General features: G+C 39.0%; 1 protein-coding gene and 1 long non-coding RNA gene across 2 annotated transcripts in view; both read right to left on the bottom strand.

The window, feature by feature from the left end:
- LOC134793710 (uncharacterized) overlaps positions 1 to 23,701 on the bottom strand; it is a 192,463-nt gene that overhangs the window by 85,490 nt on the left and 83,272 nt on the right. The gene's annotated exons all lie outside the window — the stretch shown is intronic.
- LOC134793700 (pancreatic triacylglycerol lipase-like) lies at positions 181 to 22,280 on the bottom strand. The gene is made up of 15 exons (XM_063765351.1): positions 22,084 to 22,280; positions 14,928 to 15,084; positions 14,247 to 14,367; positions 13,779 to 13,926; positions 12,078 to 12,230; positions 11,275 to 11,364; positions 10,862 to 10,997; positions 9,832 to 10,044; positions 9,312 to 9,387; positions 8,910 to 9,046; positions 8,430 to 8,491; positions 2,749 to 2,825; positions 2,587 to 2,656; positions 2,004 to 2,128; positions 181 to 1,352 (listed from the first exon to the last, which is right to left on the bottom strand). Exons 1-15 carry the CDS (start codon positions 22,123 to 22,125, stop codon positions 1,247 to 1,249), a joined length of 1,713 nt encoding a protein of 570 aa, XP_063621421.1. The 5' UTR covers positions 22,126 to 22,280; the 3' UTR covers positions 181 to 1,246.

The raw sequence follows: 23,701 nt of genomic DNA, 5'->3' as shown, positions 1-23,701 counted from the left end.
TCAGGTATTCGCGTACCTAGTATGGCTACGGTAGTACTATTAGTTATTCTGTGGTATGGCCCACGTGAATAGGCTAACTTCCTTTGGTTTGGTGAGTTACTAATTGGTAAACTATGAACGAAGGAATATTACTTTCTGTTGAAGGATTTTTTTCTATTTGTAGGAAGTAAAAGAAAAGTATAGGTTTTAGCAATTATATTCGGCAAGTATAAAATCACCTTTAAATAAATAAAATTTGTTCAGACTTACTTTGTATAAATGCTTATAGATATAGTGTTTACTTTTTTTTTATCAAACTTAACTTTATTATATTTACAACAACCGCAAGAAGAAAAAAACATAAACCCTCAATAAATAAATAACAGAATTATATAATCGAAAATATATCTACGATTTTATACTTTGAGTTTAATAACATCGAAATTGGCCACAAATACTTTTGAAACAAGTTTACTTCAATACCTAAACTATATTTAAACGAGTATTCAACAGCGCCTAAAAACATTAACGTCAACAAGTTTATAATTTAGGTACAGAATCTCAAGTCACCCTGTATAATGATCACTGGGATCCACAGTCTCAGGTCCATCCTCCCCCCAGGGTCACTCCCCGGGGGATCCATCCACAATATCCACATCACTAAATACTTCACTATTTTCATTTTTGTGATGTTCATAAGTTTTTTGTACCGGTGAGATATCGCCTTTCGTCCACATAGCGGACATATCGTACAACGTGGAAAAGCCTCTAACCAATCCAATCTAGTCAGTTGACACGCACAACCAGAAATGTGGATATTCTTGGAACATGAGCATGATTTCTGTCCAGTAGTGGACGTGTTCCGGCTGATATGATGAGATACGCCTGCATGACAGATCTTTAAGTACCGTAGTTAGACTGCATTTGAGTCTACATACAGGCGCGGATTCAGAGACCTAGGACCTAGGCACTTGGTATAGCACTGGAAATTTAGGGCCCAGTTATCCATCTCAAAACCCTTGCTAGGTTGCCTGGACCCTAGGCCTTGTGGGCCTAGGCGGAAATACGGCCCTGTACACAGAGGCGTTTCTTGCACGGCAACGGATTCACCAATCAAACGTCGCGTTTCCGCCGTTTATGTACACAGTCTCTTTCACGTTCGGTGCCAGACACACACAGTGCCAATGTTTGAGAAGTAGCAGGGTGGCACTTAGTGTGCGGCCGGTGGAAACTAAAGCCGACGCGCCGACACGCCGACACGGCGCCGCTACCTGCCGCAGTTGTCGTAGAAACTGGCCGAGCCGCGGTTGGGGATCTCGGCGAATTCACGCTTTGGCGTGCAGAGCTTACTGCTGAAGTCTACGTTGCGTTTCCTGGGAAAAAGAGCATGCCATTCAAAATAATTCAAAAAGGTTAGGAACTTACTGTGTACATTGTGCAGGTTTTTCGGCAGAGGGGTAAACTCTTAAAGGCGACTCCAGTTATTAAATGCTCTAAGATATACAGCGATTGAATTTGTTGCACCTAGTTAGTCGCACGAGTGTGGAGGGGGCTATAGATTTAAGTCACCATAGAGATTAAAATAAACTGTAGGTATCTGTAGCCAAAATGTTTCTAGTCAAATATTAAATACCTATATTATGTTTATTTTATTTCGTTTTTATCTTGCTAATTGTTCAAAAATGGTAAATTTAAAAACAATATTATAAATGTGTAAGCCGAACACTTTGATTTGATACCAAACTCGACCATACTTTCTTGCAAATAAGATGACCAGAATAGCAAGTCCCCTCACAAATAGCTTTTTAGCCTTCTATGCTCTTCTAGCTCAATAACCCCTTGATCAAGTTTGCTCATAATTTAATGACTAAAATTTCCACTGACTTTAACTACACGTTTGCCCAATTTCATTTTAATTAGAACAAATTTACTCAAGTCATTGTCGATCAAACTATCCTCTGATAGTTCAGCTTAAAAACATCGAAATGCCGGGATGTGCCCCTAGCCTGGTATGCTTTACTTACCCTCTGCTAGGCAGCTCCATCTGGTCGACCAGCACCGACTTGACGTACAAGCGGTCGTTGCACCACAGAATGCACAGAGACCGCGGCTCCAGCACATTCATATCGTATTCCCATGATAGTTCCACCTGCAAAACAAGATGCTTGTGAGTGCAGTCTGTTTGATATTATCACAATATGAACTACACGTGTCTTTGTACATATTCCATTTCATTCATAATGATATCACTGACGCTGACGCTCAAATTCCTGGTTTTATTAACTCTACTTTTCTCTTTCCGCATAGATTCTATAAGGTTCATAAACACACAGATAAATGAAAGTTGTCTTTTCTGTTCCCAAATTTTACTGGATACAGGAGCCTTATTTGTGGTTGTAAGTTATCTGTAGGTATCGAAATAAATAGCCTCCGACATAGTTTAAGGCTGTATCAAATTGTTTCATCAATGTTCTTTGGTAACTTTTGGGAGCAGAACAGTGAAATTAGAACCTATATGTGTTCTAATTATGATCTAGAAGTATAATTAACATTTGTCAATTGCAAACAGTAAAAAAACTTCGTAATTATGTTCCTAATCTAACTTACCTTCCTAACTTTGCCACCCAAATCCATTGGGTGAGTGACAACCACTGTGAACGATGTTCCATGTTCTAATCTGAAATCGAAAACGAGTCAGTTACAGTATTTCGTAGAACACTCGTATTAGAATTCCCGAGAATCGTAGAACTGTTGAATGAATGGTCTTACTTGACGTAATTACTTGGGGTTAAATCCATCCCTCGAATTACTCCTCGGTCAGATAGTAACGTCACTTTTAAGAAGCCCTGTTAAAAGATAATTGTTTAGATGTAAACACAATTATAAAAGTTTTAAATAACATCACGAAGCCGAAGTACGGTTAGCAGTGGCGTAGCTAGAGGATATGGCGCCCGGGGCAGGCACCAAATTTGCCCCCCCCAGAATCCCCAGTACCTACTGTCGTCCGATAGACAACATGTCACAGATATGCAGCAACAGCTATTGGAGTATGTTCCGTCTACTACGGCTCATATGCGCCTGCCGGGCAAAGGGCTAGCGATCCATTTGCATAGGTAGTCTCTTGGACAGTCCATAAGATGGTAACTTCGCGACAGGAGACCCCTGACGGAAAAGACGCGCTAACACGGGACACAACTCTGAAGCACTCGGCCCGCTCGCCTTATAAAACGAAAGCATAGCAACTCTCACCGAATATCCCTCTGCTTGATAGAAGTTTCTGGTATACAGTGTGTGTCTTTCATAACGACACTAATTTTAAGGGCTGAAAGTATAAGTCCTAATGAACTGAAATTAGCATATTTAGTTAAAAAATAAAAATTTTCATACAAATTAATTGGGCACGCAATGTATCAGTAATAAATTTTATTAAACTTAACAATTGACATGTGATTTCATTGAAATTTCGCTCTTAGTAACATCCTGACACCTATTACAATTACATGCCTACATCGTACATGTCGGTGACACTTTTGATTGACAAGACCGTCAAAAATCATGACAAGTGACCTTGTTCGTAAGAAAAGGACTTAACCCCCTGCTATCGCGAAACACTTTACGAAGTTTCTCCTCTCTTTCTCACTCACAAAAGTTACTTGAGGAGAAACTTCGCATTCGCAAGTGTTTCTTGGTCAAAGTTCGATTAACGCTAGTCTAGCATCTTGCATAGCTTCGCCATACATTAGAATCATATCCGCTAATTCTTGCGAGGTATGAGGCGATGGTCGTGGCATTTTGGCAAGAAAATTATGACATGACAATTTCATGAAAAAAGTCACCTAAATTTATGTCAACCTACCTGCATCCTGTCATACCAGCCAGTGCAGTCAAAGATTGATGTAAGTAGGTAACTTTGTGTTAACTAAGAAGGCGGAATCAGATAATCATTTCGTTTAAGTACCGATTGACAACTTCACATTTGATTGGGTTGAAGTGTCAAGATAACATCAAGTTTGTTGATCAACACAGACATTCCTAATAAATTTAATAAGCATGTTTGAACTAGGTAATGTGATTTCTAGGAAGTGATAATAAATGTATGTGCAGTGATTTTTGATATCAGTGTAGTTCAGTGAATATTGCGATTCATAAATGTGGTGGCTAAGACAGAAAGATTTGTTGATGTAAATTTGTTGTGCTAGTGTGGTTAAAATCGCGTATGTTTTAAATTGCAGTGTTTTCTAGTGGATAATTCAGTAAATAAGTTAACGTCGGCAACAGTTCCGAGTTACTTTAATGTTTTGATCGAATTTAAATGGAAACGAAACTAGCTCTTCCTCTCTGAAACGGCAAATAAATGTTTGCATTACATTGCTGCTCGAGATTTGTTTTAAATTAATTACTCTTAATAATAAAAGGTAATCGTTATATTTCTTTTGATAAAACTGTTAACAGCACTTTAAACTATCGTTACTTAAAACCAATGTCGTTATGAAAGACACACGCTGTAGAGTATTCGCACCGCGGAATGGTAGCGGCAGCTGTACGACCCGAATTTCATATAAACAGTGCAAATCGATGTACAGGTTAGCCATTTGGCACACGTATACTAGAGGTCAAAACAAATTTTTTGATCCGCAGCTCCTAAAAAAAATTATCTTAGGAGGGGTGCCGAGTCATTTTATTTAAAATGTTTTTTTAGTAAACTATCGTGTGTGGTGTTAAATGAAAGGGCTTTTTGAGGCGATTCTATAAATATACCACATCATTACATTTCAGCCATTTTCTTTTAATTAAAACAAAAATAATTTTCAAAACATACCTATTAAATATATTAAGAACGGGTCACTCACGTATTTTAAGTCGAAATACGTGAGTGACCCGTTCTTAATATATTTAATATGTCTGTGCCTCACGGAAGTTTTGTTATTAAAACATACCTAGTTTGGGCTCCTCCAGATACGCTATGGCTGATTTTTTTTTGTACAATATACCACAAATGATACGTGATATCCTCATATCATATCTAACCCCAAAAAACCAATTTAAAAAATAATTTCATTTAGTTAGTATTTTGTTTTTAATTTTTCAATATTACATAGTGACACAGTACTACTTCAGTACCTATTTTACGGGACTTATGGAACTGTACTGCAGATACGGTAAATATTAATCATAAAATGATTCGTAATATCCATATATCCAACGGGAAATACCTCTTTAACCCTTTTACTGCGCCTTTTCATCAGTTGGTATAGTTTGTTTAGTTTTTCATATAAAACTATACCAGCTGATGAAAAGTCGCAGTAAAAGGGTTACGAGTAGGGCATGCTCCCGGGAATTCCCGAGACTGATTTTTCCCGAGAATTCCCGGGAACGGGCACTTTCATCCAGTACCGGAACTGGAGACAAAATTCCCGGGAAATATCGAAATTTCGGGAAATTTATAAATGTTATGTTATATCGATTTATATTTAATTGCGAATTGGCTGCGAGCCCGAAATTATGTTGTACATATATTACATATATATATATTTTTTCTAAAACAATACTTTGTTTAACAGAGCAATGGTATATGGGTACGTTTTCTTCGACTGGACATTTGTAACCGATTAAGATCCAGTTTAAGTGACAGAGTTTAGATGCGATCAGTTATTTACGCTCATATTACCAGCAAATGAGAGCTTTAATATGGGACCTAGAGGAACAGCCACACGAATGGAACGTCGGTGTCATCGGTCCAGTCCACAAAAAAGAGATGCGATGCTCAAACTATCGAGGAATCGCTTTACTCACTACAGCGTACAAAGTTTTGTCCAACGTAGAGCTATGGCTCAAGATGCTGGAACCATATTCTGAAAGAATCCTTGGGGTTACCAATGTGGTTTCCGCAGAAACCGCAGCACGATGGACCAGATTCTCTTGCTCAAAGAGATTATGCAGAAGGAGTGGGAGTACGCCCAAAGCGTTCACTTTTTGTTTGTGGACTTCACTAAGGCAAGGACCATAAGGCCTATGACAGCATAGACAGGGACGCTCTGTATGCCATTCTTATAAATTTTAACATCCCTAGAAAACTAGTAGCCATGATCACTACAGCAACAAAAGAGAGTAGGATGCGTGCCAGGGTAGGCGGTGAGCTGACCGAGGAATTCAAGGTGATGACCGGTCTAAAGCAGGGAGATGCGTTATCACCCATGCTTTTCAACTTAGCCCTTGAACATGTTGACGAAAAGTTTTAGCGTTGGACATAGGGCTGGAGTTCAGCGGCAAGCACAAAGTGATAGGGTACGCGGACGACCTGGCTTTATTAGGGGAAAGCCGCGAAGAAGTAGTACAGCCAGCCAGTGTCTTGGAGCGAGAGGCCCCTAGGATAGGTCTCAGGATTAACCAGTCAAAAACTGAATACCTCCACATGAAGCGCTACAAAAATACACGACTTCAGCGCGGAATTCTCCATGTTGGGGGTACCGTCTACCGTGGAGTTGACAAGTTCCGGTATTACCGATATAAACACCAGGGAGGAGGAGATCAATATTCGCATCTAAAACGCGATGCGATGCAGTGCAGCCCTCCATAAAGTGTTGGTGTCCTTCTCAGCAGAAATACTAAGTTAAGGATATTGACCGTTATCCGACCAATCCTTATGTATGGGTGCGAGGCCTGGACACTAACACAAAAAGAGCAAAGTCAACTCCTGGTAGCGGAAAGAAAGATCTTTCGTAAGATCCTGGGACCTATCAAGAGAGACAACGGCACGTGGAGGATACGGAAAACGTCGAAATCGAGGAGTTGGTGGCCGGACCCAATATCATCGGCGAAACGAAATCCCACAGACTTCGCTGGTTCGGTCACCTATTAAGAATGGGAGAGGATCGGGCTGCCGAGAGGGCGTACCTGGGAAGACCGACTGGTGGCCGCCCGGCAGGTCGGCCCAGGTACCACTGGGGAGACAGTGTGGAAGCGGATCTGCGTCAGCTTCAAGCCGATAATTGGCAGGAAACGGCGCAGGATCGGGAAAAGTGGTGTGCTTTCGTTTCGGAGGCCAAGACCCTCTCTTTGGGTCGCTGAGCCGTATTAGTTAGTTGATTCTTAGAAAACATTGTCTGAATTTGAATATTGACATTTATTACAGATAGGTATATTTTAGTTGAAATATCAACCGTTAAGTTTGATTTAGTTTAAAAACTAATAGTAATATTAACTAATCATTTGATTATAATCATTTCGATCAAAATAATAACTTTTTTAATTTTCCCGAAATTTCCCGATTTCCCGGGATTTCTCGGAACTGGTCCTGACCCAATCCCGGGAAATTTGAAACCTTTCCCGAGACTGATATTGCATTCCCTAGTTACGAGGTATTTCCCGTTGGATATATGGATATTTCGTATCATTTTATGATTAATATGCACCATATCTGCAGTACAGTTTCATTAAGTCTCGCAAAATAGGTACTGAAGTAGGACTGTATCACTTAGTAAAATTGAAAAATTAAAAAAAAAACTTAATGAAATTATTTTCAAAATTGCTTTATTAGGGTTAGATATGAGGATATCACGGATCATTTGCGGTATATTGTACAAAAAAAATCAGCCATATCGTATCTGGAGGAGCCCAAACTTGGTATATTTTGAAAATTATTTTTGTTTTAATTTAAAAAAAAAGGCTCAAATGTTATGATGTATATTTTTAGAATCGCCTCAAGAAGCCCTTTCATATGACACACGATAGGTTTCTGAAAAAAAAAAAAAAAATTTTCACATACAAAAAAAACAATGACTCAGCACTCCCCTCCTAAGGGAATTTTTTTTAGGAACTGCGGGTCAAGAATTTTGTTTTGACCTCTAGTATGCGTGTGCCAAACGGCTAACCTGTACATACATCCATTTGCAGTTTTTTAAAGTGAACAGGTTAGACTATGGGGGGCGGTAGGGCGCTACCGTCGTCTTTCAAGGTCGAGTTCGAGGCAAAAAGAGTACCTAAATGATCGGCTTTCTCTTTTGAGCTGTGGGCCAGATTACCATCCGCATTTCACACTTCACAGTGGTGGTAAATACGACTGACAAAAGTTTTCCTGCTGTGCCTTTGGCAAGGCGGAGAGGTAGTCTTTTGCCCATTTTGGCGCCCCCCTTGGACGGCGCCCGGGGCACGTGCCCCCTCCAACCCCCCCCCCCCCTAGTTACGCCACTGGCGGTTAGATTTACGAGTCGCCCAACACCCTGGTCCATGGTCGTATTTCACCAACTTGTCAATTTTCACCTGACAATAACGATCGGCGTAGGACCGTAGGTACATTACGAGTATTGAGATTGATTGTACGATTAAAATCAGCATATGACGGTATAGTCGTAATCGGTCAGCGCTTTTTGAGTAATTCATAGTACTAAAGTAAATAAGGTATTAAGGTACGTTAAAAGGTACCTATAGTGAGATATTAGAAATTAATTTACCTGAACCCAAGACTCTGCTCCTTTCGGGTTAGCTAGTTGTATAGCGATCCTGTAATGGCGTTCTGAAAGAAATGCATAAATGATGAAGGTTAATTTAATATTTTGTTACTTACCTACTAATAAGTCACATCATATAACTATATTCAAAATCATGAAATATCTTTAAAAAGTTTATTAGGTATACTAAAACGGGTTCATATTTGTACACATTTCAACGTATCATATCTCCGTTGAGTATTATGATCATTAGTTCTGTAACATGTATGTACCTAAACACTTTCTTGTACATAAGACAGGTTAAGATACAATTAAACAGAAAGTATACAATGTACAAAAACGAACTTATCCCTGTTCTTGTTCTGATATTTTGAACTCGAATAGATACGCGATCACGATCAATCTTTCAATACGCTATAATTATACAAATGTGGATCCGCGTAGGTTTAATACACAAACTCTGCCTTAATCTCGAGTACTTACGGCAAAATGGTTGTTCTTTCCCAGTGTTGAGATAGTACCTAGCTCCGATAGTCTCTTGTTCCTCAGACGGGTATACTTCGTTCTCCGACTGATTGTTCTTGTTCGTTATCAAGCCTGGAGAACTGTCGGCGTGGAAACTAACAACAAGATAATATATATCTGATATTATAAAGTTACTTGCATGTTACTTGTAAGTAATTTTAGCATAAATATATGTATATGTAGAGGAAATTTTCAAAAATGGTTTCCAAATTCAAGAGATATTAGTTTTCGCAAAACTTGACAGCGCTTGCTTGTTGCAGTCTTAATATTTCCGTTTTCGTTCCGACGGTAAAAATCTGAGAAAGTAAAATATGCTCTTAAGAATGGTTTCTTTCTGATAATAATGTACAGTATGCGTACCCCATGATCGCACATCCGTGGCCGCAATGGAAACATTTTCCATCCAGAAAATGTTGGTACGACGGACACTGATGTCCTGAAACACAAACAATTCAATATTGATAGTCGTTTGAGTTTTTTAAACTCGATGAGGATGTGGCCATACTGGGATTCGGTCTCCATCGTTAGTGTTGCACATACATTCCACAGTACCTAGCTACTAACTCTTTCAAGTTTTCGAACCAAGAGACAGTTTATTTATTTAAAGCCCCATTTAGACGGTTCAAGAACTTGCATAAAATTTTCGTTACATTGCGGTGTTTGGTCGATTGACTAAATTCATTGTATAGAACGTTGAATATTGCATGCAAGTTCTTGATCCGTCTAAATGGGGCTTAAGATATATTTTATTTTTTTACGGATTGGGACCTTATCCTGGAATTTATCTTGTAATAATTTTTAACTTTTGACCTTCTTAACAGAAATGCTCTTTAGACTCTATTCATAATATTCATTATATAATACACGAACGAATGCTTACCTATATAGGAACACTTCCCGTTGATAGATTCCGTGAAAAGTTTAATAGCTCGAACATGATTACAAGCCACTAGCACCCTTGAGGCCTCTTCCAGGCCCTGTTTGACCAGCGTGAGGGGCACCAGCGGGCCCTCGGTGAGGTCACAACCCGGCTGTTCCTTCCCATTGTTTGGGTAAAAGTCCAAGTGGCCCACGGGTTGTGACATCCCATATCCTGCCATAAACACAAAGTCTGTCGCACGCGTGAACAAAACACGTGGATGATTAGTTACCGTATGCGATAAATACATAATAAATATATATTCATGAATTTGATGGAATTAATAGCAATAAGCGTTGAGGATGATATCGGAAATGTAGTCAGGAAACAATTTATATCCGTTGGAACTGAACGCATTTACAATGCAATCTAGTTATGAAACACAGTAAAGTTAATAACGCCAATAAATGCCACAAAAATAAAGTTATTAATTATGACATCCTTTTTAACAGAAAATAATGCTAGTTTTCAGAAAAAGCGTTAAGATGTAGTTAGCCTAAACTGTAATATTGAGCGAAATTATTTTTCATAGGTAGAGTCAGCGTCATATAGTAGGTATAGCATCCAAAGTATTCAAATAGTTCGGTACACCATATATTTAGTATGGCGTACCGAACTATTTGAATACTTTGGATGCTATGCTACCTACTATATGACGCTGACTGTACCAATTGAAGCTCTGGACTGGACACAATACCAAGATTTTAACGGGTCAAAACATCTTACTTTACAAATATGAAATGATAAAATTCTGATCATGATCACACATCTGATAACACCCCGAATAATAGATATTTACAATCTATATATAAATATACATATGTTACGATATTGTTAGTACGTTTTATTGAAAAAGAGCAACAAAGCTTAGATCTAAGTTAATGTGATAACGGATTACATGCGTAATTATCTAAGAAAGTGCGTCATGGATTAATAAAAGCCAGTGGGTAAGTATGATAAGTACACAGTCATAGTTACGTGGAAGCATTACCTAAAAGGAAAATGCTTTTTCCGTCTGTGTGTATGACGTCTACGAATTCAGCGTCGGTCGGGTCGAGGCGAACACTAGTCGGCATTCCTTGGAAATATGGTTCGGCCGGATCCAGGCCTGTTATCCTTCCTAATCCCTAAGTAAGATGCTAGATTAAAGACAATCATTAAATCTATTGTTAGTAACAATGTAATCGACAACTTTTTCTATAAGGTAAGGCTAGGTGTGTGTTATCAACGAAGCAAGTGAGTGCGTCTAAAAAAGGTAATACTAGTAGAAATGGTAGAAGAATTTAATTCTTAGGAGCATTTGTCCTGATCGTGATTTATGGAGAACAAACTATGCTATGCGTAGCCTCTAAACATCACAAATATTTCTAGTGTAGTTGTATGACGTTTGTAAAGATAGCTTACTTGTATCCTTTCCCCGGCGTAACCCGCCGTGTGGGCACCCAGCGAGTGCCCTATGATGTGTACGTCAAGAGGATTCAGACCGTGGTCTTTCTGGAAAAATATTACCACACATTGTTATATACAGTTAATTTTTTTGGCATTAAAAAACCTACGCCGGTTAATTCATACAATGCAACTTTGGGTACATCACCTAAGAATGGATCATATATAAAATATTCCTTTTTAACTCAGTTACGCTCAGTGAGAAGCAAGAGCGAGACCTATCCTTACATGTGTGAAACACGCCTGTCTACGCTTGAATATGACTTTCGCCTATGGGCACGACCAGAAAGTGACTTAATTAATCCGGATTGATTCCTGCAGTATCACGTTAAAGTCAGTTACAGCTAGTTAGGTACCTGTAGCGTGTTGACAAAGTGTGCCACCTCCAAGCCAACCAGCCTGGTGTTGGCGGTAGCTTGCGTGTATAGCGGTAGACTGCCGCCAGCCCAGTCCACCACCACCACGTTGAAGTCAGTTACATCTAGTTACCTGTAGTGTGTTAACGAAGTGTGCCACCTCCAAGCCAACCAGCCTGGTATTGGCGGTAGCTTGCGTGTACAGCGGTAGACTGCCGCCCACCCAGTCCACCACCACCATCACGTTGAAGTCAGTTACATCTAGTTACCTGTAGTGTGTTAACGAAGTGCGCCACCTCCAAGCCAACCAGCCTGGTGTTGGCGGTAGCGTGCATGTACAGCGGTAGACTGCCGCCCACCCAGTCCACCACCACCATCACGTTGAAGTCAGTTACATCTAGTTACCTGTAGTGTGTTAACGAAGTGCGCCACCTCCAAGCCAACCAGCCTGGTGTTGGCCGTAGCTTGCGTGTATAGCGGTAGACTGCCGCCCGCCCAGTCCACCACCACCACGTTGAAGTCGCCCGCCTTCACCAGTTCGTCCTTCATCTCACTGACCTATCAATACAATTAGCATCTAAAATAAAAATTATTTACATATTATTAAGGATCATCCATTAAATACGTCACACGAATTTCTAGGTTTTTTGACCCCTCCCCCCCTCCACTGTACAGCGAATAAAAATATATAAATTAATTTTCGGTGACTGATGAAGTTAAAGTGACGTCACAATGTTTGTGACTCCCCCCTCCCCCATGTCACAACATGTCACATTTTCTTGACCCCTCCCTCCCCCTAAACGTGTGACGTAATTAATGGATGACCCCCTTAGAACTCTATTACGCAATCAGAAAAAAACATTACAAGAAATGTAAAAAAATATTTTTCCACAGAAGTAAAGTGAAAAGAAAAAAAAAGTTCTGGCAATGGCAGATGATTTTCTAGGGATTAATTTGATTTGGAACGAATGAGCGAATGACGTAAATTATCTATAAGTAGACTAACATGCTGAAACCCGGTAATCCAAGATATTAGAAATGTGTTAAAGAAAACTGAGTTTTCATCTTATTTAAGAACAAAAAATATCTTAATTTGGCAGTCTTCATTTCATAGCATGAATTTTCGAGCATCATCGAGGTTTTTCTACTTAGCCGATTTTTTTAGCTAATCAACGGACTGCGTGAATAAAGACAACATTTAAATGATTGGAAACAACTATTATATTGACATAGCTTATTTATATCATATTGACATAGCTTATTTAATGTTATCATAAAATATAATATACCTAACAATAAAACAATCGTTAACAGTTCCCCATGTTTCTCACCTGGCACGTAATGGCACTTAAGATGCTTCAAAATCAGATAATAGTCTGTAATAGCCGTGATGTAAGTTGACTTTTTACAACATCACTTTATTTATATTTTACTTTTGTTTGCAATATGAACTTTATTTACTGGCAGCTAGGATTATTTCGAAGAACAATTGGGATGCAAGTAAGATAAGAATATTGAGAAGGAAGCGGAAAAATGCATTAAAAGCAGGTTAAAAACTATTTATAGCTTCGTAAGTATTTATTGGCGTTATCGTAATTAAGTCACTGGGACAAAAGCGCGTAAGTATCTGTGTAATAATCTCGGAGAATCGCCTCAGGCTGTAGTTATGGTTTTAGGAAGTAAGTTTGTGGTTTGTTACTAACTCAGTCTGATAGTGGCGTGTTGATGAAATCGTATAGTTACAAGTTGAGCAATAAGTAATTTAAATAGATCATTTGCGGAAAGGTAAAATTATTATATAAGAGAAAGGAAACTCTAAGGAAACACAATGTCGATGTAGGTTATATACGCTAGTCAAATCTAAAAAGGGAGAGCGTGTTTTTGATTATGTTATATGGACCTTGGAGGAATGTGGAACCATGTATTGCAAGCAAAAAAGTTCACATTCGTCGAAGGAGTCTAACATCAAAATACAGTTGTACATAACGGTTTGCATTTCTATTTTAACATTAGACTACGTTCTCGGTCTTGAGCCTGATCACTCCACATAAAATCCGTAGCTTTAATTATATCTAAAATAAGTGTATTGTGACATTTGTGACTAACCCAGTTGGACAGAGGCGTGTCGATGAAGCCGTGTATGATCATCTTGGTGAGTCGTCGCGGGCTGAAGTTGGATTTCACTATAGTTTTGTTCACGTTCACATTCAGTATTTGACCATCGGTGGGATTTTTCTTTGTGTATAAAATAAACCTGAAAAGAGAACATTTCCTTATACATTCAATAAATAGAAATGGAGCATACTTGTCACTGTCAGTCTGAGATCTCAAAGTAGATATACATATCAGATGTAGTGCATAATTATTTTCCATCGTATTTTCACGGAAACGTACGAACGTTAATAGTAAGACTGCTATTTCAGTCAGTCTCGGTACAAAAAGTACTGAGATTGACTGAAATAGCATGACAAATACGAACGTTTCCGAGAAAATACGATGGAGAACAAATTATGCACTGCATCGCATTATACATAAACATACATAACATAGGCCTTAACAATTTATTGTATTCACCTTGTGTTTATAACGACTCTAGGAAGCGGGAACACATTGAAGGGCCGGTGGATGAGGTGGTACCAACTCCTTGTGATGTTCAGGCAACCAAGCTCGTCGTAGCATCTCGTTTCGTTTTCGACTGAAATATAATTTTGATTTGTTTAATTATACTGTATTTTCAAAACGTTTGTTAAATCAAAACTCTATGCTCTATTAGTTTTAAAGTTAATTCGTTCAAGCTTTAATGTAACTTGAAGAATAATACGAGATTACGGGCTTTCGACGCGACGGTAAGTATAAGTACAGTTCAAAGTCCCAGGCCAAAAAGGGTATCTCCAATCGAGTTTAATAGGATCATAATGTTCCTGTTAATCTCTTATTTGGCTGGTAGTGAACGCCTTGGGTTAATTTATTGTTTAAGAAAGTAATTAAATCAGGCGCACGTGCTTTTCTGAATGAGAGAGAGGTACGTGTTACCAAATTATTGGAACCGCGTATTTTTTTAAATTACCTATATATTATAAAATGAGACTTTATTGGGACATAAAAATACAAACTAAACAATATATTATTGATATATTATTTTTGTAATGTTGACATCTAATTCTAATACTGTAAGTGTAACATAGTATATTATAATAACTAGTCTGGAAGCTTATTTGTGAATAAATAGATGAATAAATAATTCAGTAAACTTACATGGCAACCAAGGGATGTTAACTTCAATTCTGTCTGATCTGGCCCAGTTGAATGGGTCTAGTATGCCGCCGAACGCTGGCTGCAGTCCTAGCAGGATGCACCACAGCATCACACGAAGGTGTCGGCCCGTCAGGTGCAGCCTTATCATCTCATTTGTCTGAAACAAATGACAGTAGAGTTAGATAATTTCGTGCCAGGAGTAAATAGGCGGCGATTTTTAACTATTAGAATCTATTAACATCTTGAGCTGTAAACAACAAAAGACAGGGTTGAGTGGAGGAAGCGAGGGGAGGCCTTTGCTCAGCAGTGGGACACTAAACCAGGCTAATAAAAAAAAAACAGCTATGACAAGGTATTTACCTATAATTATACATCTGCCATGCCGTATGGCTCTTTGAATAGCGCGCGTAATAATATTTTATTGCCAATTTTTTGCAACAGTAAAATTAGAAATCATTTGTTCCTGTCAGATAATTATGTAAAAGTATTGGCTGTAAACGAATACGAAGACTCAACTGTGTAATGTGATACAAAAATATGTCTTAAATACTTTTATGACTGCAGTCAGGCAAGGCCAATTTTACGTTTCGAAGTTATAAATAGAATCAAGGTGTTGTCACATTGTTACTATACATATAAATAACCAGCGACCCGCCCCGGCTTCGCACGGCTTAACAAATTATACACCTAAACCTTCCTCAAGAATCACTCTATAGATAGGTGAAAACCGCATGAAAATCCGTTCAGTAGTTTTTGAGCTTATCGCGAACTAACATACATACACACAAACAGACAGACGCGGCGGGGGACTTTGTTTTATAAGGTGTAGTGATTTATAACTTTTCACACACAGATAACTAAAATGTAAAAATAATATAAGTAGGAATGTATTTAGCGCCTTCAAAACGATGACGATACTCGCGGAGTTTAATTGAAGTTGTCAGCCTTCTGTAGGTTATTTTAGCCTCGTATATATCTTAACAACTTGTTAAAATTTTGATATTGTAAAGTATTAAAATACGTATTCTGTTGCCGCTATAACAACAAATACTAAAAAGTACGGAATCCTCGGTGGGCGACTCCGACTCGCACTTGTCCAGTTTTTTTACACACCTTTTTGTGCAGAATTTAATAAGCTTTAACCCTAGACCATATTTTCATAATGTGCGTAAATTCAGAGAAAAAAGGCGAATTTCTGGGATGAAACTCAATTTGACATGATATGAAAACAGAACCTTTTATTAACTAACTAAAATAATAAGTTGCAATGGCGTGCATTTTGTGCGAGGTGCAATGGCGATCATATCATATCAATAGTATACTTTAGCAGATTTTAAGATCAAAGTACATACGCTCCAGTTCAGACAGACAGTGGATAACCTACGGTGACAGGCACCGTCTTCCTCGCTTCCTCTGTACGTACGGCACGCGCATGCGTTACGCGAGTTGCGCAACACTTGATGTGTTTATTCACCAGGTGCCACATACACTTGAGTGCACATAAGTATATGGCAATCGGAATTGAGCATTTGCATACATATTAGCAAATATGTATTAGCAAGTGTAGAGGGAGTGGGGATTTTATTGTCGGTGAAAATGAGTTTGTTACGTTTCTGTATATTCAGGAAAACTGGCGCATCTGACGGAAGAATGTAAACTTTTCTTGCGCCCACCCGTTACTCAAGGATGACTCACTTTAGACCGGGCCGTGTCCGGGCCGGAGCTTCCGGCGATTACTTTTCTATGACATGACAGGCGATCACGTGATGCTTTCCATAGAAAACGATGCGGTCCGGTCTAACGTGAGTCATCCTTTACTGTTAATAAGGGGCTATTCATAAATTACGTCATTTCAAATTAGGGGGGGGGGGGGTCTGGACATCGGATGACGGTAGCATGAAGTAGGAGGAAATGGGGTCATTTGAAGCATGATTTTTGGATGATTATAGGGGGGGGGGGGGGGGTCAAAAATCGACAAAAATCGATGACGTAATTTATGGACAGCCCCTAAGCGTTGAAAAAGAGCATGAGTTTGCTGGTACAGAATAATTAATTAAGAAAAACTGAGACTGACTGAAATAGCAAGACACGTTCGTACGTTTCCGTGGAAATACGATGGAAAATAATATTGCACTCCAGTGGCGTGCGTAGGGTTTTGGAGTAGAGCAAGCCGAAAGATATGTTTTCGTAATAACTGTCCAATCTTCACTCTTCGGACTCAAATGCATCTGCTAACGTGTCGAGGGCATACTATTAGTAGATAGAATATTACAAACATATCAGCAATTGCATACCCCCGGTGGCTTTGACAAAAGCCGTTTAATTTATTTAAGTGAATTTCATTTGTATATACAATATTAACAAATTTACACGATGATAATTTACATACAGTTGTGCTGTGCGGTTAGAACAATCTTTTTGTTAGACAAATAGCTCGAGCTTGGTTTGTCGCTTTGAACATGTTTTTCTAGAACGCCGTCATATTTTGATAGCAACGATACAAGTTCCAAAAAATTGCCCCTATTTAATGAAGTGTTTGACTCATCGTGTCCTCTAAAAGGAAGTTCTTGCTGTGCTAAATGGCACACAATATCGACTAACCTCTGAAAAACACTACGATTGTTGTCAACACGCATGTTATGATTTGATATTTCTTCTGATAATTGGCGCGACAAAGAGGCCTCGATCCTTTGTTTCCCAAAATTGCTAAAAGAAATCACTGCACACATATGTTTACCGGAATTCATGTGCCTCTTTATCGCTCCAGATAAATTATTTAAATCGTTATAGCCAGAAGTATTCCAAACGTTAATGTCGTTCGAAAAAAATATGCAACACCAGCAATACATCTTATTTGTATGGGAACAACCAACAATCCAATGAGTTTTGTAGACGGCCCTACAGATATTTCTCTGACGCGACTGACTTGACTGAGAAATACACAAGTCGGGTGTTGGTTTTGCCGCGGAAATTATGTCCCGTTTTTCGACAAAGGTCAAAGACTTTACCTTGTTTTGGTTGACTAAAACGTGGACGCATTTCAAACCGTCGCAAGGAACCACTTCTTGATCCATTGTTAACACTTATTAAACTAAACGCCACAACAATGAACAAATCCACATTCACTATTTAATCAAATTCACTTAAACAAACTTTCGTTACTTTCGTCTCGACCACTGACTCGGCTCGACTAAATAAGTAATAATACACTTGAAGTAAACGCGAACTCGCGCTCGTGCGAACTTATGCAGCTTACTTCACTCCAAACAAAAGCCAAGCTTAAATCGCCTTATAAAATTGCTATACATACCAACAAATAGTTACATCGTTCTTTGGCGGTTTGTAGGCTGATAGTGCCCAGAGCGGGACGAAAAAGCAAGCACGGTTGCAAGCCAACGAGTTCGAGTACGAGCAGGGTAGCTAGAACATCCTACGCCTGATTTCTTTCGCGCGGACGAGACGCCACGCCGCGGCAAAATTTTGCAACACGCTCGTGCCGCGGTTCGAGGCCGCTGTGGCTTGAATTTAATAATACGGGTTCGTTTGGCGCGCGATTTTAAAATAATCTTTATTGATCTTATCACTACGTAATTTCGGTAAGGCAATTAGTTGCCTTAGGGCAAGCCCGGCTTTTGGGCTTGTATGGGAGTCACGCCACTGTTGCACTACATCTGTAGGTACTTTATATCTCAGCTACCCAGCAGCTACCTACCTTGATTTGGCTTCGCAAACTGCGATCATTTCGCAAAATATTCACCTGCCTGTCTAACAGCGAGATTGTTTTCATTTTGACTATGATGGCTTGCCCTAGAGTTGATTGATGAATTGAATACTGGTACCAATAACTAAGACAATGCCAAAACTCTGCGAAAACCACTGATTCTCCATAATTGTCTAGGTACTAGGGGTCAATGATTGCTGATATAAAGCACAATGGCGTTTTCTTTACCAAGCTCTCTGATGTCGTAGCCTTAGTAAAAAGACTTCACACACTTCTAATGTTTACAATCTGTGAAACATAATGGGGATTGTGTGTAGGTAAATAGTTAATACTTGCGTTAGGCTTGCTTTCACCAAATGACATTATTATTATTATTTTAGTCGGCATTTATTACAAATAAGTAGGTACTTAGAATTAGATTCGAATGCGTCGCCTTTCTGATTAAACTCTGTCCTCGGAAGCGCTATTAGTGGATAAACTTACAAATAGGTAGAATAAGTAATAGGACATTACGTTTTCTTCGAGAGTAAGTAGTTGTATATGTATATGTCAAATAGCTATGTTATTTTTTCAAAATAATTCGGTCCGATAAAGCTACGTGATTCCCCTAGCCGGTTTAATTAAAGCTAATGAAATTGAATATTAGATAGAGTAGAATAATGAGCTAGCCTGTAACCGCTTTTGTAGCTTCTAGATCTCGATCAAAATTGTCGACATTAATGACATCATAAGTTTGTATATCGACAAAAAAAGCACAAATGAACAGATCACTGCAACAAATAACTTTTTACCACACCAGCTCATAAAGCCTCTCTTTGTACTTCAAAAACTGATAAGAAAGGTGCTTTTGGTGCTTTTTATCCACATGTGTGGAAAAATAATCTGATGCATTGGAGTTGAGCAATTGTTTTTTTGCGGACTCTATCGTCGGACTCCTTTTGCTTATGGATCAACCAACATACACCACATTTACTGTTACCCTAGAGTAGACATGTGCGCCGCGCCGCCGCGCCGCCGCCGCCGACGATTTTTCCACGCCGCCGCCGATAAATTTGACCGGCGTATAATCGGCGTGAGAAATTTTGATACCTATCGTGTCTTATTCCATGTTGCGTAGTGAATAGATAGTATCAGAGGTATAATTTAAAGATCCTTATGCTTTTCCGCTTATTATTTGCCGGTGAACCAAATTAGCATCATTTTTGTCGTTGCGGTGTTAGCTGTGATAACGATTTAGTGTTAACTTAAACAAGATCTAGTTTCTGGATCTCAGGTTATTATTCGATATTTTTGCGCACAGCTTTTTTGTAGAACGTAAATGAAATTGTATATTATTGTATAATATTTTTTTTTATAATATGTATTAGCCTATGTGTGTGTCCCACTGCTGGGCAAAGGCGTCCCCTCTTCCTTTCCAATCCTTCCTGTGCTGAGCAAGATCCCGCCAATCCCGCTGGAATGCATCTAGGTCGTCCCGCCATCTCTTTCTCGGTCTGCCTCTGTCTCGACTACCCTGGGGATGCCAGCTAGTGGCTATTTTGGCCCATCTGTCATCATGCATCCGGCAGACATGTCCATCCCAACATCGACGATTCGGGTTTTGGAGCGAAGCTCTGTGTTCCTCACCCTCTCGGATCTTCGGTCACCCAGGATACTTCGCTCCATTGCCCTTTGGCAAACCTTGAGCCGGGATTTCTGCGCCTCAGTTAGTGACCAGGTTTGGGCACCATAGGTGAGGATGGGCAAGATGGACATGTCGACGAGCTTGCGCTTCAGTGCAATTGGGAGTTTACCCTTCATGAGTTCCTTCATGGACCAGAAGCTCCTCCAGGCGTTTTCGATCCTTCTATCGATTTCCTTGTCCTGGTGATCTGTGAAGGAGACTATCTGGCTCAGATAGGTATACTCGTCGACATATTGCAAAATGTTACCATCCACCGTCACCCTGTGCTTCTTGCTGTTGGTCATTAACTGGGTTTTGGATCTATTTATCGTCAGACCAACCTCAAGGCTTACGTCGTCATCACATAATATACAATTTCATTTAAAATTACACACGATCAATTCTTAGTCATTTTATGGTGATTATCAGCTTCTTGTACTTAACAATATATGTAATATTTCGATCAAAATTATGAAAATCAGTCTAAAGCTTCGCAATAAGCTATACTTAAACAATTATAACTAGGTACTTATAGGAACTTAAATCACCAACTATCATCACTAAGCTAGCAGTAAATAAAACAAAGTAGACCTTAGTATTCCATAAAACGGGACACTTCAAAGACATTCTGTTGAGCGAATCTACCTGCCAGAGACGTTTTCTTTCGAAAACGATGACATCTTTAATCTAACATTACAATTCTGTTAAACTTCAGTTCAGACATTTATGTAAAGTATGTAGTTCATCATTACTTCGTAACAATAATGCACCTAGCACCTAGGTGAGGCGACAGCGCCTGGGAAAAGTCAATATACATAGATTTAAGACTTAACTTACAAATGTATTCCACTTGCAAAGTAAGTAAAAATACTGCCTAAAACGTAGGGTTTTAAAGTATCCTTTTTATTCTAATATTTAAACATAGCGTTGGTAACCGTTAGGTTGGTATTGGTAATAAATGGTTGCCAAGTGTCATGATGGGATATAATTTTCGGCAATAATTTAGAAAACACACATAATATGTTTTGGATAGCCTAGTAAATACTCAGAAGGCTTTAATATAGAGTTTCTACAGCAACGTTCGCATGCAGTATCAAAAATTATGCCACGCCGATTTCACGCCGATCACGCCGCCGCCGCCGGAAAAAAAATCATCGGACGCCGCCGCCGATGATTTTGCCATCGGCGCACATCTCTACCCTAGAGATGTAAATAGATGTTATGAAATGTTTATCATCTTCGGTCAAGGCGACATTGACAGCGATTTGGTGTGCATAAGTTGTAGTCTGTTACGAAAGAGCATCGTGAGTCGCGTCACGGATCGGTGACCTTTTAATTTGTACTACTAAATAATATTAATTGATTGACGACGAAATATTAATCTAAACAGCAAGGTTGGGTAGCATTTTCTTTATTTATCGGAAGGTTACAGGTAACAGTGTACCTAGTGTTAAAGTATTTACAAGCGTGATTTAAGATTCATTCGTTTCCTTTTGCAAAAAAATGGTTCAATGCTTGACATTTAAGTAATTTACGTAAAATAAGCACTGACTGTCTAATAAGTCTGACTGATTTTACACACAGCATACAACTTGTTCTAAGCCATTCATTTTTTATAGGTTTTTTTTTGCATAGCTATTTACTTACAGTAATTTTATACTGTCAGTATGCCAACGTTATATGTATACCTACACATATAACATTGGCAAGAAATATGTGCATATTCTCATTTGAAACATAATAAATAAATTACGAAAATGAACGACACTGACCCGGGAGATTAAAATAACATAATTAATCAGCCTTTCTCTCATTGAAATACGTATTATTTAGGATAACGATCGATCGAGATTGCTTTACAAGATAACACGCAAATCGAAAATTGTGAATTAGCAAAAATAAACAAAACACTATCGCTTCGCGCGGAAGTACAGTTGTGATGCAATGGATGCCTTAACCAGCTGACATAACAGAAGACCGAGTCTTTATGTAAGGCAATTGATGGGTCAGTAATAAGTACCTACTTAGTGCAGACAAACGGTCTACGTGTGCAATTACCCCATGATACGACGGTTTAAACTCGACATAACGTTTCAAACTGCAAATTGCTGTTATTTGGCATACGCATTGCTGGTGTTTAGCATTGTATAACTAGATTAAAAGCTGCTGTTTATTGGAGCTATGTTAATATTTACATACATTCCACACTGCATTTGAACATTGGATATAAATACCTCTAGGTAAGTAGATAGGTACCTACTTACCTATAACTGTTTTAAAGTCTAATTCTGAGTAAGTAGGTAGAACAGGAGGGAAGTCCCCATTATTTGAGGTTCTGTTAAATTAATATGTATTTAATCTGGACAGACAGAAAACACAAAATCAAAGAACACTACACAATCAACGTGCGTGTAGGTACGTATTTACAAGCCAGTTGGCGGGATTCTATTGGCGGGTGAAAAGCTAGTCCCTATGCGAAGTCAGTAAAGGGGCCCACAGATTACCAGTTCTCCGGACGATATCAGCTGTGAGTTGTTCGGAACTGTCACCTTTTGCTATTAACTGACAGGCTGATATCGTCCGGCGAACTGATAATCTGTGGGCCTCTTAAGTATCCTCTGATGGCAGGTCTCATACTTAAGGGGCCCACTGATTAACAGTCCGCTGGACGGTATCGGCCTGTCAGTTGTTCGGAACTGTCAAAATTTTGTTCTAACTGACAGGCCGATACCGGCCGCCGTGATTAACAGTCCGCCGACTGTTAATCAGTGGGCCCCTTTATTCGCTAGTAGCAATGAAAAATAATTTCACTGTCAAGTATTTCTTAAATACTTTACTTATACTTTTAAATACTTGACCCTAAAATCGATACCAAACATCCATGATAATTAATGCGAGATCACTCTTAGATTGGTTCGATTACCGCAATTCTTGCTTTACATAACTTCGTTACACAGAATTAACAACGTGGAAACAAATCAGACGAATTTTTATTAATCGATTAGGTTCCATCACGCACGCAAATGAGCACGGAATGGTTATATACTCATTCATTCACGCGTTTATTGAGTTACGAAAGTTACATTGGGCCTATTTCGAAAATGCAATTTATGATACGAATTTCTATAATTAATAGTTACGTACGATTGTAATTGCTATTTAAACGATTCTGAAAACATATAATTTAATAAGCATCATCAGCTATTTTTTTTTTTCCTAGCCTATTTGAGTATCCCACTGCTGGGCAAAGGCCTCTTTGATTTCCACGACTCCCGATTTAGTGTTTCCTCCGGCCAGTTGTTCAGGAAGCTGTCCAGGTCATCCCGCCATCTCCGTTTGGGCCTGCCGCGTCCACGTCCTACTTGGTGGCTATGTATATAGTTTATTCTA

This window comes from Cydia splendana, chromosome 9 (genome assembly GCF_910591565.1).
Source record: "Cydia splendana chromosome 9, ilCydSple1.2, whole genome shotgun sequence".
Classification (NCBI taxonomy): Eukaryota; Metazoa; Arthropoda; class Insecta; order Lepidoptera; family Tortricidae; genus Cydia; species Cydia splendana.
The sequence above is the reverse complement of the archived record's forward strand: the minus strand, read 5'-3'. Positions and strand labels throughout refer to the sequence as shown.

Coding starts and splice junctions, on each gene's coding strand:
- LOC134793700 (XM_063765351.1), bottom strand. CDS start 22,125: ATGAGAGAAAGGCTGATTAATTATGTTATTTTAATCTCCCGG. Junction 11,365..12,077: donor ACTTCGTTAACACACTACAG/GTAACTAGATGT, acceptor ATATTTTTCCAG/AAAGACCACGGTCTGAATCC. Junction 9,388..9,831: donor CGGGAAGTGTTCCTATATAG/GTAAGCATTCGT, acceptor TTTGTGTTTCAG/GACATCAGTGTCCGTCGTAC.